This window comes from Echiichthys vipera, assembly GCF_963691815.1.
Source record: "Echiichthys vipera genome assembly, chromosome: 18".
NCBI lineage: Eukaryota > Metazoa > Chordata > Actinopteri > Perciformes > Trachinidae > Echiichthys > Echiichthys vipera.
This window is the reverse complement of record NC_139843.1, coordinates 17,765,702-17,781,678: the sequence shown is the minus strand read 5'-3', so window position 1 is coordinate 17,781,678 and position 15,977 is coordinate 17,765,702. Positions and strand designations below refer to the sequence as shown.

The following is a 15,977-nucleotide window of genomic DNA, read 5'->3' as shown; positions in this document are numbered from 1 at the left end:
CTTGCTGAAACATGAGGTGATGTTCATGGATGTATGGCACAACAATGGGCCTCAGGATCTCATCACGGTATCTCTGTGCATTCAGAATGGCATCAATAAAATGCACCTGTGTTCTTCGTCCATAACAGATGCCTGCCCATACCATAACCCCAGCACCACCATGGGCCACTCCATCCACAACATTGACATCAGCAAAGCGCTCACCCACACGACGCCACACACGCTGTCTGCCATCTGCCCTGAACAATGTAAACCGAGAATTGATCCGTGAAGAGAACGCCTCTCCAACGTGCCAGACGCCATCGAATGTGAGCATTTGCCCACTCAAGTCTGTTACGGCGACGAGCTGGAGTCAGGTCAAGACCCTGATGAGGACGACGAGCATGCAGTTGACCTTCCCTGAGATGGTTTCTGACAGTTTGTGCAGAAATTGTATGGTTATGCAAACCAATTGTTTCAGCAGCTGTCTCTGTGGCTGGTCTCAGACGATCTTGGAGGTGAAACTGCTGGATGTGGAGGTCCTGGGCTGGTGTGGTTACTCGTGGTCTGCGGTTGTGAAGCCGGTTGGATGTACTGCCATATTCTCTGAAACGCCCTTGGAGACGGCTTATGGTGGAGAAACGAACATTCAATGCACGAGCAACAGATCTGGTTGACATTCCTGCTGTCAGCATGCCAATTGCACGCTCCCTCAATGCTTGTGGCATCTGTGGCATTTTGCTGTGAGACAAAATTGCACATTTCAGGGAGGCTTTTTTTTGTGGACAGTCTAAGGCACACCTGTGCACTAATCATGATGTCAGATCAGCATCTGGATGTGGCACACCTGTGAGGTGGGATGGCTTATCTCAGCAAAGCAGAAGTGCTCACTATCACACATTTAGACAGATTTGTGAACAATGTTTGAGAGAAATGGTAATATTGTGTATCTGGAATGAATTTTAGATCTTTATGTCCATCTCATGAAAAATGGGAGCAAAAACAAAAGTGTTGCGTTTATATTTTTGTTGAGTGTACTACATAGCTGTGCCAAAATGTGTTATTGTTAATGCATTTTACTACGCAAGAATGGATTGCTTGCATGTTCCATATGAACTGTATAAGTAAATCAGTAACAGGTAGATTTATTGCAGTTATCTTGGCATTGAGATGACAAAAAAACTGAAGGGCTTAGAGTATTTACACTAAAAGTACACTTAAAACAGAGAAGGCAAGAGAGAAATATAAAACAGAGTTTTATTGACGAGTCAAAAAGGTTTCTTGAGGTTTGAAAAACAATCTGCAAAAGCTGAAAAACTAAAACAAGAACTGGGGCGCACCGTCTTCACCTCTTCTTGAAGCCGTACTTCTTCCTTTCATAAAACAGATCCGTTTTAGAGCTGCCCAAATTCACAATCTTGGGACAGCCATCTCGCTGTGAAGGAAACAGAAAGAGACTTTTTTTATAAAACATTTGCTTGTGTTCGTTTGGGGTGCAGCTAAAGTTGTACGGGACGTGTATCTTCTTATGGCTAGACTAAACCACAACAAGTCATGCAAGATAACAAAACTGTCTCAGAGATGGCCTTGGTTAAATCCTTTAACAGTCTGTTTTCAGTGACAGATAAAAGGAAAGACACTCACATCTTTCTCCTGGATGGTGCACTCTTTACAGTAGTAGGCATCAGATACACCGGGCCCTCCGCAGATGACACAGCGTCCCTGATAGGAGCCGTAGTTACATTCATCACAGATGCGCACCAGCGTGCACGGCCTCACATAGGAATCACAGATGACACATTTTCCATCACCTGAGAGGAGTGTGGATAGGGCAGAGGAGAGAATTAATTGACAAAACAGAGGGAGGCAAACACAAAACAAAACGTGGACCAAAAGTGTGAAATAGGAAGATTGCATTGAATAACACAGCCTCCACCACAGTTAGACTATAGCAAACACATGAACTTTGAAACAATACATCATATCACTATTGGGGACATGCTACCCAGTGTGTGTGACAATGCACTGCAGCCAAACATTTCAATACTGATTGTTGTTGTTTTTTTTAAGTATTTGATCAATCACTTAGTCTATAAAATAACAGGTATATAAGGACAGGTATTTCTAGAAACAAATTGCAATGCAGAAATATTAATTTACTAATTTATAAGTTTTGGTCTATCAAATGATCAGTCACTGTAGCACAAATGAAAACTGTTCTATACATGTTGATTAATTATTGTCCCCAAACTGTTGCAAAAGTGAAATAGTCATGACAGCAGAGTTGAAAAATGGCTCGTGGGTGAAAACACTCCATCAGTTAAATGAATCACAGAAGGAGACACTTACATTTCTCGCAAAGTCTCCCGATGGCTAAGGAAAAAAAACAAAGCAGTCAGTACGGCTACAAATCATATTCCTTTGCTAGCTTACAGAAGAGCCTATTCCTTCCTCACATTTGCAGTAAACCCATTATTATGCCTGAATGATTGTGTGAAACGGCAGCATTAGCCAGTAGCGACAGACTTGTCTTTAAGCTAACACAGTTAGCTAACATTGTTTCAATGAAATCCATGCTGTTGCCGTTAGCTGCTATGCTAACGGTAACTCGAGCAGAACAACAATAAAAAAACACACAGCAGCGACAGAAGAACAGTGTTAGATAACGCATAAAATAGATGTGAACGTACCGACACCCGCCTGTTTTCTGCAAAAGATCAAATCTGGATGATGTTTAGCCATTGTTGGCTAACGTAAGGCAAGCGCTGCTGAGTTGGTTCAACTTTCACCTTTGACCGGAAAACTGTGAGAGAGGAATCTCATCACCGCCACCTAGCGGCTCCAAACAGAAATAAAGACAACGCTTATCCACTGTATCTTAATCCGTTTAAAAAATATTTATATATATATATATATATATATTATATTTTTCAAATAAAATAATTTATTCTCATCAACAATATGGCTGTGCAGGGATCGTATATTTCTAAATAAAAATAAGAAAAAAATACAATGGAAATTGTCTTCATCCTTTCAGTTTTATAAAACTTAACATATATTAAAAATCTGTCTAGCATGGGTGACATTTTTGTTTGTATTCTATCAAATCCAAAAAATATATAAAACTAAGACTAACAAGTCTTAGTTCAAATGACATTATGTAAACAATCTTAATAAAAGTCAAACGACCGTAAATCCTTTGTCCTTAAAGGACCTGCGAGACCGAGGCTAGAAAAACGGTGACGTCATTCGCGTCCGACACATCTTTGTCAGTGAACAAAATGGCAACCTACTGTCTCACTGTGGCCCGGCTCCAGGTAAGAGACGAAAATTGACATATTTTGCATTATTTATAAACCGGTGAAGGGTGTCACTTGCTATTTTACTTATTCTAATTCCATTGTGATGTTAATCTGGCCTAATTGAAGCTCCGAGAGCAGTTGGTGTGGAGGGTAAGCTGTGTAACGGTCACCTGCTCGTTGGTCAGGTCATCGTGTCCTGACTGCACTGAACACACACACTGGGCAGCAACGAGTTTGTCTCTGGCTTAAAACAACACTGCTAATGTCTCCATTTACACGAACTCATCACTGATATCCTCAGGCCGTTCATTAAAATATCTGAGTTAGCTTTAGAAACTGAGCTTGGTGTTTAAAAGCAAGGTTAACCACAAGGTTAGAGCCCCCAGTAGGCGCACAAGCGAGCAGCGTGGAAAGCATAGAACACCTATTTGTTAAATTATAGCTAATTATACAGCAAACACAGTCTTACTCATTATTGAGTTAGTTTGAGGAAGAGAAAGTAATCACTTAGCCCGTGGTAGTTAACAGGGTGTGTGTCTTAAGTCGAACAAGTGTGCTGTCAATATTTATTTTTTTATAGTTTATCTAATAATAACTGGCGATTCTAAACGTCAAAGTTCACATTAATGGCTACATCGAGCTGCGTGATGAAGAAGGAAAAAGAGCAGATAACCTTCTTCTTATGTAGAATTAAACATGTAGACTGTCATTGCTGGCATTGTTTAAGTGTTGGGGAAAAAATGTAAATGAGCCAGTAAACACTCCATAATAATCACTTTACTCAAACATCCCAACTCATAAAAATACCAAATTAGGTCTACACCTATAGAAAGTAATGGATTGCTCAGCCTATGTTTGATTGTGATTGATTTCTGAATCCATGATTAGATTTCTAGTTGACGTATTATCTCTTAAATTAGCTCCTAAACAGAGTGACAGCAACTTGACACCAAAAAAGAACAGATTTAATGGTTGTTGGTTAAGCTGCTCATTGTTCTTTTATTGAACCATGGCTAATCTTTAGCACACACGGTCTGGTCATTGAAGACCTTCAATTGTCAGAAAGTTGGTTCTCTTGCATGTCTTCTTTGATAACTTAATCATTTATCTATTTGGAAGGAGTCTACTAAACTCTTTGCTCTTTTCTGGTAATAAAATTGTTTACAATCCCACGTTAGGGGGGGCTTCTATTTAATCGTTAGTCCATACTCAAATAGAGCTGAGCTACTCGGTCTGGAGCTTCATTGGAGTGAGTTTAGGGGTTAAGTGTCCAGTTCAAGGACACCTGAACAGCCGAGGAATTTGATTTTGTCGTCTTCCTCTTGTTACCTCATCAACTGCAAACACTACACAATGTAAATCACAAAATGTTTGATATGAAAACATTTAAATTTAGCCTCTAACATCAATGACCATTTACAGTTTGGCAGGAAAGACATCTAAAATGTTTTAGGGGACTGGAGCAAGTGTTTCCACAGGTTGCGAATGGGTCTAAGGTCGGCCTGATGGTGGTGGTTGTATCATGTTCACCTGGTATCACCCTGATATTTGACACCAGAGAGCTGGTGAAGAAAAAAACAGCGTGACATTCACAAACTAACTTCCCATTATTATCTTTCCATATGATTTTAGGAACAATATTTTCAGATTCTGCTCTTTTGAGTCAATTTTAAGATTTTCAAAAGAATACAAATTAGATTTTACATTTTTTTTTAAGTTATTCTATTAGTTTAAATAAGTTCTGCATGTGGGAAAACAGTGCAGTTACAACGGTGTGTCTGGTTTGGTCTGCAGCTCTGTGATTATACTTGCTCATACTTACATATGTTTTTGTTGTTTCCAGCTGGCTCTGGGCCATGGTGCACGGCGCCTGCATGTATCAGCAGCTTACAGAGCCAAGGCCAAAGTGTCTATGAGCCGCTTTGAGGCCACTTCCTTCGTCAACTATGAAAGGCTCCAATCCAACGTTGACATTGTGCGAAAAAGGTCAGCATTCACCTAATCTACTCTATATTTGCTGTGGCCAAACAGTCAAATCAAACACTGTTATCTGTGTGATTTGTTTTATGTCTAGTGTTTGTTTGTCCTTTACCACAGTTTCCCATCATAGTTGTAGCCTTTACAAGGTTTCATCAGTCAGCCTGACCCGCAGTGAATTATATATTATATATATTCAAGTTGTATTCTCATCGTCTGCCCTGTTTCCTGCTGAAACTTTCTTCGATGTTGCAGCGTCCTACTATGAATAAAATGTGGTTTCATTTTTCTGGCCAGACTCAACCGGCCACTCACCTTGTCAGAGAAGATCGTATACGGCCACCTCGATGACCCCCACAAGCAGGACATCGACCGCGGCCGCACTTACCTGCGTCTCCGCCCCGACCGCGTGGCCATGCAGGACGCCACAGCCCAGATGGCGATGCTGCAGTTCATCAGCAGTGGCCTGCCAAGGGTGGCCGTGCCCTCCACCATCCACTGTGACCACCTGATCGAGGCCCAGACCGGAGGAGTGAAGGATCTGGCCAGAGCTAAGGTGAAGGATCTTATTTGTTTGCAGTAATTATGCTCAAGTATCAAAAGTAATGACTTCTACATCTACTGCGCAAACTCAACTCATTCAGAGTGAGCAAGCGCATTATGGAAACAGTTTATAAGAACCTTATTGAGGGCATTTTAACTTTTAATATGGCTACGTGGTATGGTAACCTAAACGTAAAAGGAAGAAGCAAGCTGCAGAGAATAATAAACCTTGCCTCAAAAATCATAGGGACAAAACAGAAACAATTAAGTTGTATGTACGAGGAAGTGCTAAGGAAAAAAGCTGTCAAAATAGCAAACGATCTGTCCCATCCACTGCATAGGGAGTTTGAACTTCTTCCCTCGGGTAGACGTTACAAAGTGCCAAGGGCAAATCGTAACATTTTTAAAAATTCCTTCATTCCGAAAGCGATTGGGGTACTGAACACCATATCCTGCTGATGTGTATACTGTCACTGCTGCCCTGCTTCTTGCCCTGAAGATGTCTGTGTGTAAATGTTGTTGTTGTTGTTGTTGTTGTTGTTGTTGTTGTTGTTGTCCTGCTGGTTGAGACCAAAGACGAATCTCCACACCGTGGACAATAAAGAATTAACTAACTAACTTGTTAACATTTGTCATCCTGCTTCTTATACTAGGAAGTCAACCAGGAAGTTTACAACTTCCTGGCCAGTGCCGGGGCAAAATATGGAGTTGGCTTCTGGAAACCAGGCTCTGGAATCATCCACCAGGTATAATTGCTTCAATATACCATTTGTAAAAAGTGGGATTTCCATGTCTTTTTTTTTGTTTTTATTATAAAGCAGGTTGAGGTGCTGTATAAATACTGTGAAAGTATCAAAGCACTCAATCCACAGAGAAATGCAACAGCCTGTATTCAGAAAAACTGTGTCTTTAAATGAGCCGTCAGGACGTCTGTACAGTTGTGATGTCACAACTATACTATTAAAGTGCTGTTACAGTCATTCCCCGACTGCAATGAAGGTGCAGAGATGCTGAGAGCACAGCCGCTGCTCTCTCTAACAGATGACTAATCAGAGCAGACTGGGTTTTTTCACGAGGGGGTCTTAAAGAGACAGGTGCTAAAATGAAGTGTTGCAGACAAAGGGTGGATACAGGTATATTCAGACAGATAGTATGAGAAAATAATGCTGTAGTTTGTTTGTTTTTTTGTTTTTTTATATTAAACCCTGTAAACATGTTCATCTAGTAGAAACTAAAAATACATGTCTGAACCTGTAAATGAGCCGAATATGGGACCTTTTTAAAGTTTGGATGCTCTGCCTAGAAGTGAGTTATTAAAGCCACAGTAATGTTAGCGTGCTAACGTTCAGATTTCCTATACAAACAGATCATCCTAGAGAACTACGCCTACCCGGGAGTGATGTTAATTGGCACAGATTCCCACACACCGAACGGTGGTGGGCTTGGTTCCATCTGCATCGGCGTTGGAGGAGCAGACGCTGTAGATGTAATGGCAGGAATCGCCTGGGAACTGAAGTGCCCCAAGGTTAGCAGAATACAGCATATTGCACTCTCTCTCCTCTGTGTCTTCTATGACCTTTGTCTCCTGTCACACCTTTATTAACTACCCAATCTCTTCCTCAAAGGTAATTGGTGTGAAGTTGACCGGTTCCCTCTCCGGTTGGACGTCTCCTAAGGATGTCATCTTGAAGGTGGCGGGCATCCTGACCGTGAAGGGAGGCACTGGAGCCATTGTAGAATACCACGGACCAGGAGTTGACTCCATTTCCTGCACTGGTGAGTAAAAAAAAGCTTTACACTTTGATATCTTTCTTTTTTATTATTGTGTTTTGTATTGTATGTAACATTCATGTGTTAAGTCGTATGATGACCATAATGATAATGGTGTGTGGTTTTGTTGTGTGCAGGAATGGCCACCATTTGCAACATGGGAGCAGAGATTGGAGCCACGACCTCAGTGTTCCCCTACAACCACCGCATGAAGACCTACCTGGAGAAGACTGGGCGCGGAGGTAAGTTTAGAGCTGTGGTCGTACAATTTCTTTGCATAGAGACAAGGGAAGATGAAATTATTCTAAAATCCAATGACAATAAGCAAGGAAAGGCTGTGTTTAGATAAATCTTATCGTGAACTTCTCATCTCCCAATAAGACTTTCATCAGTTCCATCTGTCCAACGTCAACTGTCAGAGGAAGCAGAACTGCACACAAATAACTCCAGAAGAATTTTATCCCAGCAAAAGAATAAGATTATATATTTTTCCATTAGATTTTTGACATCATTTCACCTCCTAAATCATTGAAGAAGGATGCAAGCAATTAAAATGGCATGCAAACATAGCTCTAAAAGTGAAAATTAAATCACAGAGGTAGCAGAAATGTCTGTGAACTGTATCAGTATCCGTCCTCCTGCAATTCTGGCCAGTTATAAAGGGTTAATGGTAAATCTTGTTCCTTCCCAGAGATCGCTGCCCTGGCTGATCAATACTCCGACTTGTTGGTTCCAGATGAAGGCTGCGAGTACGACGAGCTAGTTGAGCTCAATCTGGATGAGGTTTGTCGATTTTTTTTCTGCCTTCAGTGGATGTTTCAAAGTGTAGCGCAACAGGAAATACATGGAAGGGGTGACATGAAACAAAGGTCTCTGTCCAGGGATCATTTAACACTTAACGCTTTGGTGATTTATGAGGTGTTGCCCAGAAGGGAGAACCCTGAATTTTCCACAAAATACTCAGAATTTGGTTTGCAATAGATCATATTGTTGATAGAAACCAACGTTTCATATATTTTTTAATGGGCTACCCTATTAATACCAGTTTTAATTATTTGATGACTTCAATTACAAAGTAATGTTTATTTGAGAATGACTTTAGTAACTTGAATCCTATGTTGCATCTTTCTCTAGCTGAAGCCCCACATTAACGGACCCTTTACCCCTGACCTGGCTCATCCGGTGTCTGAAGTAGGTGCTGTTGCTGAGAAGAACGGCTGGCCGCTGGAGGTTAAAGTTGGTAAGAACTGACCATAGAGCGACAGGCTGCGCATCTTCGGGCCTAGTCCACATGCGCACGGGTAGTTTTTCTAAACGTAGCCTTTTCAGCCCTTCGACACGCATAGTGGGGGAGTTTTTGGCTTGTAACATATGGGTGTGCGCCGTCATCTCCTTTTGTGAGGCGTCACAAATGAGGCAACATTTTGTGCAATGGTGGACATGGCCAAAATAGTGCTGGTTCTGAGCTTGCTAACAGGACTTTTTTACATGTTTACACATCATTTAACAGTTACTCTTCCACTATATTGAGGACCAGAGGCGTCAGAATGCATTACAGACAATTGCAACCAGGTAGCCTTTAGCTTTTGCCAATTTGGGTTATATCATCGCTTGTTCATTTGGCATGCTCAATGTGTTTTCATATGCACAGAGGTTTTTATTTTTTTAAACGGTGCTTGTGTGGTGTGCATTGTTTTTGAGAACGGAGTAAAAACCCTGTTTAAAAAAATACCTGTGTACGATGTGTGGACTACTCCTGCTACTTACCTAGATACATTTCAACGGTTTGTTTTCAGCAGGACACACTCTGATAATCCGTCTGGCTCCTATTTCTCTTTCAGGTCTGATTGGCAGCTGTACCAACTCCAGCTACGAGGACATGGGCCGCGCTGCCTCTGTGGCCAAGCAGGCACTGGATAAAGGCCTGAAGTGCAAAGCTCAGTTCACAGTCACCCCCGGCTCCGAGCAGATTCGCGCCACCATCGAAAGAGATGGATATGTGAGTGCGCGTAGAAAAGAGGGAGTTGCATCTCCCTTCACACTGATGATTATTCTCTAAGTTTTGTGACGACAGCTCAAAGGTGTTTTTATCTTCCTGTAGTCAAAGATCCTTGGTGATGTTGGAGGTGTGGTTCTGGCCAACGCATGTGGACCTTGCATTGGACAGTGGGACAGGTAGGCGTTTGTGCCATGACTTACAGTGTCTTAATAGTTCAGTTACACTTGTATTTTCTTTAAGTCGATATTGTGTGTTTCACATTCAGGAAGGATGTGAAGAAGGGAGAGAAGAACACCATCGTCACTTCCTTCAACAGAAACTTCACTGCCAGGAACGACGCTAACCCCGCAACACACGCTTTTGTCACCTCCCCCGAGGTAAAGTCACACTAAATCCACACTACTACATGTAGACACACAAGCTTACATTTTGACGCTAAATGCCTTCCATCTCCTCTTCTACAGATTGTCACTGCCATGGCAATCGCTGGCACTTTAAACTTCAACCCAGAGACGGATTACCTTACAGCAGCCAGTGGTGAGAAGTTTAAGCTAGAGCCCCCCAACGGAGATGAACTGCCCGCCAAGGACTTTGACCCAGGCCAGGACACCTACCAGCACCCACCCCCTGACGGCACCAGCCTCAAGGTGGACGTCAGCCCTACGAGCAACCGGCTCCAGCTGCTGGAGCCCTTTGACAAATGGAGCGGAAGTGATCTCGAGGACCTGAAGGTCCTCATCAAGGTCAGGGCTTTGAATTGTCTTTTGAATATTCTCCCTGCTACTGTGTTGAGAATGGACACGTTTTGAACTCTCCCCCTTTTTGTCTCCACAGGTAAAGGGCAAATGCACCACAGACCACATCAGCGCTGCCGGACCTTGGCTGAAGTTCCGCGGCCACCTGGATAACATCTCCAACAACATGCTGATCGGCGCAGTCAACAGCGAGAACGATGGCATCAATGACATCAAGAACTACCTAACAGGGGATTACGGACAAGTCCCCGACGTAGCCCGTCACTACAAGGTGAGGACTGGAGAAAGGTCCAGGTACTGGACCACTACTCCTCAGGTAGTCTGTCCTTTTTAGCATTGTGTTAGTTTAAATTTAGTTTCTAAAGCCCCATTCAGACGGGATTAGTGTAGTGGGGACGTGGGGTAAGGCCATTTTTACCAGAGGTGTTAGTCCTGTCCAAATGCGCCATGTCAGTAATAACGGCGATTTTCTCCATCTGTAAAACAGTCAGAAAAAATACCTTAGGTAAAACGAACCCTGTCCTAATACGACCCTCTCTAAGTGTAAAGCGTATGTTGATATACCGTCATATCCCGTCAATTCATAGTTTCCACATATATTTGAGCATGGAGGCGCTTGAAGAAGCACTTTTATTACTTATTTTAGATAATCGATTTTGTCCTTTAGTTTCGTGGTTACATAGTTTTGTGATATCAGGAAACAAAGTAGCACGCACAGGGCGACATGGAGGTGACGTAGTGCGTAAATTGAATAACCCCTCCTAACACTGGTACTTCACACAGGATTAAGAAATCCCTGTATTCTGACCATTTATATTACAGACCTCCTGAGGAAGGAATATTTTACCCCCCCCCGTCCCCACAATACAATAATCCTGTCAGAATATACTATAGACTTTAAGTGGCCTCCGTCCATCACTTCACTTCTGCGTCTAGAAAGACTTGCATGTGTCTGTTTACTCTGCTCTTGTTTTTGTCATTTCTTTGCCCTTTTGAACGACGCTGTGATATATATATATATACATGAAAACTGACACCATAGACATCTACAGCACAGCGGTGCTTCCGTTAACACCACGCATCAAGTATAAATCCAGCTCAACACTCTTCCCATTCTGTTGTATGTGTGTGTAGGCAAACGGTGTGTCCTGGGTTGTGGTCGGAGATGACAACTACGGCGAGGGCTCCAGCAGAGAGCACGCTGCGCTGGAGCCCAGGCATCTGGGAGGAAGAGCCATCATTGTCAAGAGCTTCGCCAGAATTCACGGTACTGCACAATAACTGCTGAAGATGGAGATACTGTCATAAGACTGAATATGTGAAGAGGAGCAGATGTCCAGGGATTTTAGTAGTTGAATTTCTTTTAAGAAACTCTGTTTTTTTACCTGGAGTTAGGACCGTGTTAAATCTTTCAACTCACCATTCATTTTCTCCATTAACAAACGTGTCTCTCTCCTGTCCTCAGAAACTAACTTGAAGAAACAGGGTCTGCTGCCACTGACCTTCAGCAACCCATCAGACTATGACAAGATCCGCCCCGATGACAAGATCGCCATCAGAGGACTCAAAACCTTTGCTCCAGGAAAGGTAAGCAGGCAGACAAAGAAACGGCTCGCTTACAGTTGGCTTTCATCTCCTAACTTGTCAAGGAAAAGTATTGAGTACATCTCGTCTTCCTTTTGTTCTCCCCAGCCTCTTAGCGCAGTAGTGAAGCACAGTGACGGCAGCGAGGAGATCCTGGAAATGATCCACAGCTTCAACGAGACACAGATCGAGTGGTTCCAGGCAGGCTCGGCCCTCAACAGGATGAAGGAGCTGCAGTGAGAAACAAAACATGTGGGGGAGGAGGATGTTCAGGGGGAAACAGGGTGATAAGGATTGTGTGGAAGATGGAGAATGTAGATGCTGTTAATGATTGTTCCATCATCTGCATTTGCACGCAGTTTGGACTTTAGGGACGTGTCGGTAACCCTCTAAGAGTTAAATGTTGATTAGTTCAGACTAAGTGCCATGCTAATGTTGATGATGGAACAAAAGCAACTGGTCTGCGGTCAGATATTTCTAAAACCTTCATTTTTCAGTGCGTAGCCTTCTTGAAGGTACTCTAGGCTGCTTATTTTAAAGTCAAACGGTGATTAAACAGTCTGTTGTAAAAGCAAAGCATCGACACACACATACACACTTTGACACACTAAGCTTCGACCCAAGGCGTAACACATGACCCCGCCAGCTGATGTGCTGCAGGTGTTTTTTGCAGCTGTTCAAACAGGCCTGTACTTCACGCTGCAGCTCAGCCAGCTGATCACTTACTTGCTTGAGGATTCTGTTGCGAACTGCACGGCAATAATCAGCTTTAGTCAACCATTGCCATTCAACCTGCCCCGGTGTTATATACACTCCACCATGAACTGGTAAACACTACTGTTGGCTGCACCTCCAGGTCTATTTGTTGTTTAGTGTAATTGTAGTCGACCACATGGATCCAAAGGGGGCTTGCAGGGGCACACGTTCATTCATTTACCACCTACTGAGGTCAGTCTGTCTGCATCCTAGTGGCCACAAGGAGATACAGTAGTGCCTACAAGACACAGCAGCTAGTTCATTTCATTTAATTTTTTTAAAAAGCGGCACTTAGTTGACAGTTGTTTTTTGAGGTTGCTTAAAGGCATCCTGGAAAATGTCGGCAATCACAGAAGCGCACGTGGCCGTTTGAGAGCAAGTGGATTCAACATAAAAGTAAATGAAGCTAATGTAGCGCAAGTTGACACATTCATTACTGTATATCTCTACAGTGACTGCATTTAGGGATTCGTTTTTTTATTCACCACAGTACATATTGTCATTGTTACAAAATGTTAGAGAACTATTGCAGACATTTCCTCACAAAGAGACTTTTATGCTTTAATACTGTTGAAGAAAACGCAGTAAAAAAAAACCTCTTCTTTCCCCGACTCCTTCTCTTCCACCATCTTCAAACTGCCCTCCTGATCAATCCTGTGTATTTATTTATATTTTTCCCTTCAAAAGGTTCAGATCCTGAGTGCTTTTTCCATAAACTCCTTTTAACTTCGCCCACAGGTTAGACACAGACCTGTGTCCTCTTCCATCCCGTGTTTTCAGAGCCCTTTTTTTGTAGGGCAAAAAAAAAGTGTCAAGTTAACAGCTCAGTCAGTTTTGTAATGGTGAAACATTTAAAACTGATGTTAGGCTGTAAATTACCACTTGCTTTAATGTGGCGACTCAAAAGAACCCCAGATTACTGTGTCAGCTGGTTTTGGTCCTTTTGTGGATATCATGAACCGAAATCTCAATGTACGGATCATTGCATCTTAATCACATGAAGGCTAAACCACTTTCTTCCTCTGACTGAGTGTGTGTGAAGTGTCTGATTACATGTACATTTAAGTGTTATTTTTCTCCCAGATTATCTTTTCTGTAATGCCAACGAGTTGTAAAATAAAAATTCACAGATCTCATTTATTTACATTGGCTCCAGTGACGTGATTTAAATCTGTCTACAGTTCAGCTATTGGTGTCTGTAGAGTTGTACGGTAAGGGGTGAGAACTGACCCATTCTCTTCACTTAAAGGTCCCATATGATGCTCATTTTCAGCTTCATACCAAAAACTGTATAAAAAATGGACGTAGCTTCTCTGCTGGGTTCCGTTCTCAACTTGAGCCAATTGTTCTCGCCTACGGGAGTCGCCATCTTCTCAGACTTTGACTCAGCCTCATTTCCTCTTACCAAAAACGAGCATGTATGTGACGTTGAGGGGAGGGAGATTCGTCCATCTGACTGACGTTTACCTCCGAGGAGAAGTGAGGACCAGAGGCTAACTGTCACTCAAGAGACCACACCCCTAATTATTCAGAAACTTTAACCTCCAATAAAATAAAAACTAGCCTGCTATAAAAACATTAACCCCCCTCAGTGTTGTCACGGAGATATGACTTAAACATACAGACTAGAATGTTTTTTGTTCCAGGCCTTAAACAGGTTTAATTATGCTGTGAAAAACAAACTGCTCTATTATGCAAACTACTCCTACTGGACACTCAGTATTTGGCACTTCCAACCAGGATCAACCAGGAAGTCGCTGTCGTGGGGGCTTGGTTCATACTTGTATTAAGGGTTTCTACTAGAACATTTTTACATGATTTAATGTTAAAAAACACAATTTTCGCATAGCGTCTGTCTGAATATACCTGTATTAACACTCTGTCTGAAGCACTCCGTTTTACCGTCTGTCTCTTGTTCTCCATCTCTTGCTATCTTTGCATGGTCACTGCAACTGCATGGGGAATGACTATAGCAGCACTTTCTACGGAAGGATGTATAGGTGGACAGTGTGTACTTTCAATTTCAGAGTATTTCTACAGCACCTCATCCTGCCTAAAAATAAAAAGACATGGAAATCTAACTTCTTGCAATATGTGACGTTTAAGGAACAAGAGTTTATGATAAAAATCCATATAAATCCAAATCCTTTTTGAGTGACAGGTTCTTGACAGTTCAGACGTATCTGCACACCAGAGTTCAAACATCCAGAAAAACTAAATATATATAAGGTCGGCCTTACCTCTACAGTGGAGGACAGCTGCATTTCACATGTTCTGAGAGTCAACGCTGTTTTTCATCTCTTTCTCTGTCAGACTTGTCAAGAGGCAGGTATTGATTTGCTTTGAATACAGCTCACAACCAGGACACAGCTGTCAAAAGGCCCACAGCACATGCTGAAGACATAGAGTAGAGTATATGTGTGCGATTGCAGCATACAAATGTCCTATTTCCCCTGTGGCACTGCTACCACTGATCAACTGAGGAGATGTAGGAGGAACTGGATAGGAAACCCGCTGCAAATCTCTACACATGCCTATCCTCTCATTCATTATCATGGTCCATAGAGACCATTTAAGAATGTCGTCATCCCTCCATAATAAGACACTTGTCTCCTCTTCTTATCCAGTCTGTGGGGAAAAAGTCCGGAGCTCTTTCAGACAAAGTGGTTATTCTGAAATGTCCTGGAAACTGGTTTTAGGGAGGAGTTTCCACAGTTTCCATGTGTCAAAGAAAGAGGGGAAAAAGGATAACTGAAACATGCCACATAACAACACTAGGCCAACTAATAATGCAAATATACCAAACCAGAGCAGTAGACATTAGTTTGAAACCTTCCAGACATGTTTTAAGATATCAAAAGATGAGATCATCAGAGTGGTCCATTGAGAGTGAATGGGAAACCTGTTATACACTGAATACAACTGATTGGATGTTTGATTGAAATTGTTATTTCAAATATGTAAATAAATTAAAACAGACATAAACAATAACAATAATAATAATAATAATAAAGCATAATGATCGTAACATTGCACGCAAAAAACAAAAATTCGTAAAAGACATCCCAAAAATAATTTAAGAAAAAAAAATCAATTCACATATTTGAAAAGTTAGGTACTATGGTATACAATAGTCTTGTTCAAAAGGAACAAAGGGAGTACGACAGGATAGAAACTACTACCACTACTACTACTAAAAATAACAATAATAAAAATATGTTAATAATAATAATAATAATAATAATAATAATAATAATAATGAAGCAAAATGATCGAACCATTGCAGACACATACAAAGCAACATAAAAAATA

At 41.8% G+C, this 15,977-nt stretch overlaps 2 protein-coding genes across 2 annotated transcripts; one reads left to right on the top strand and one right to left on the bottom strand.

Moving 5' to 3' along the window:
• Positions 1–1,249: 1,249 nt before the first annotated feature.
• Positions 1,250–2,775, bottom strand: phf5a (PHD finger protein 5A). The gene is made up of 4 exons (XM_083932400.1): positions 2,670–2,775; positions 2,329–2,352; positions 1,624–1,790; positions 1,250–1,414 (listed from the first exon to the last, which is right to left on the bottom strand). Exons 1-4 carry the CDS (start codon positions 2,719–2,721, stop codon positions 1,325–1,327), a joined length of 333 nt encoding a protein of 110 aa, XP_083788526.1. The 5' UTR covers positions 2,722–2,775; the 3' UTR covers positions 1,250–1,324.
• A 446-nt stretch (positions 2,776–3,221) lies between these two features.
• On the top strand, positions 3,222–13,809 carry aco2 (aconitase 2, mitochondrial). Its single transcript, XM_083932359.1, has 17 exons — positions 3,222–3,296; positions 5,125–5,267; positions 5,556–5,814; positions 6,455–6,547; positions 7,168–7,326; positions 7,427–7,577; positions 7,709–7,813; positions 8,263–8,354; positions 8,706–8,811; positions 9,413–9,570; positions 9,673–9,746; positions 9,836–9,947; positions 10,035–10,313; positions 10,405–10,596; positions 11,460–11,592; positions 11,791–11,912; positions 12,018–13,809. The coding sequence occupies exons 1-17, from the start codon at positions 3,261–3,263 to the stop codon at positions 12,147–12,149; spliced, it is 2,346 nt and encodes a 781-aa protein (XP_083788485.1). The 5' UTR covers positions 3,222–3,260; the 3' UTR covers positions 12,150–13,809.
• The last annotated feature ends 2,168 nt before the right edge of the window (positions 13,810–15,977 follow it).

Coding starts and splice junctions, on each gene's coding strand:
- phf5a (XM_083932400.1), bottom strand. CDS start 2,721: ATGGCTAAACATCATCCAGATTTGATCTTTTGCAGAAAACAGGCGGGT. Junction 2,353..2,669: donor CAGAAAACAGGCGGGTGTCG/GTACGTTCACAT, acceptor TTTTTTCCTTAG/CCATCGGGAGACTTTGCGAG. Junction 1,415..1,623: donor GCACCATCCAGGAGAAAGAT/GTGAGTGTCTTT, acceptor TTTCCTTCACAG/CGAGATGGCTGTCCCAAGAT.
- aco2 (XM_083932359.1), top strand. CDS start 3,261: ATGGCAACCTACTGTCTCACTGTGGCCCGGCTCCAG. Junction 8,355..8,705: donor TTGAGCTCAATCTGGATGAG/GTTTGTCGATTT, acceptor ATCTTTCTCTAG/CTGAAGCCCCACATTAACGG. Junction 9,747..9,835: donor TGCATTGGACAGTGGGACAG/GTAGGCGTTTGT, acceptor TTTCACATTCAG/GAAGGATGTGAAGAAGGGAG.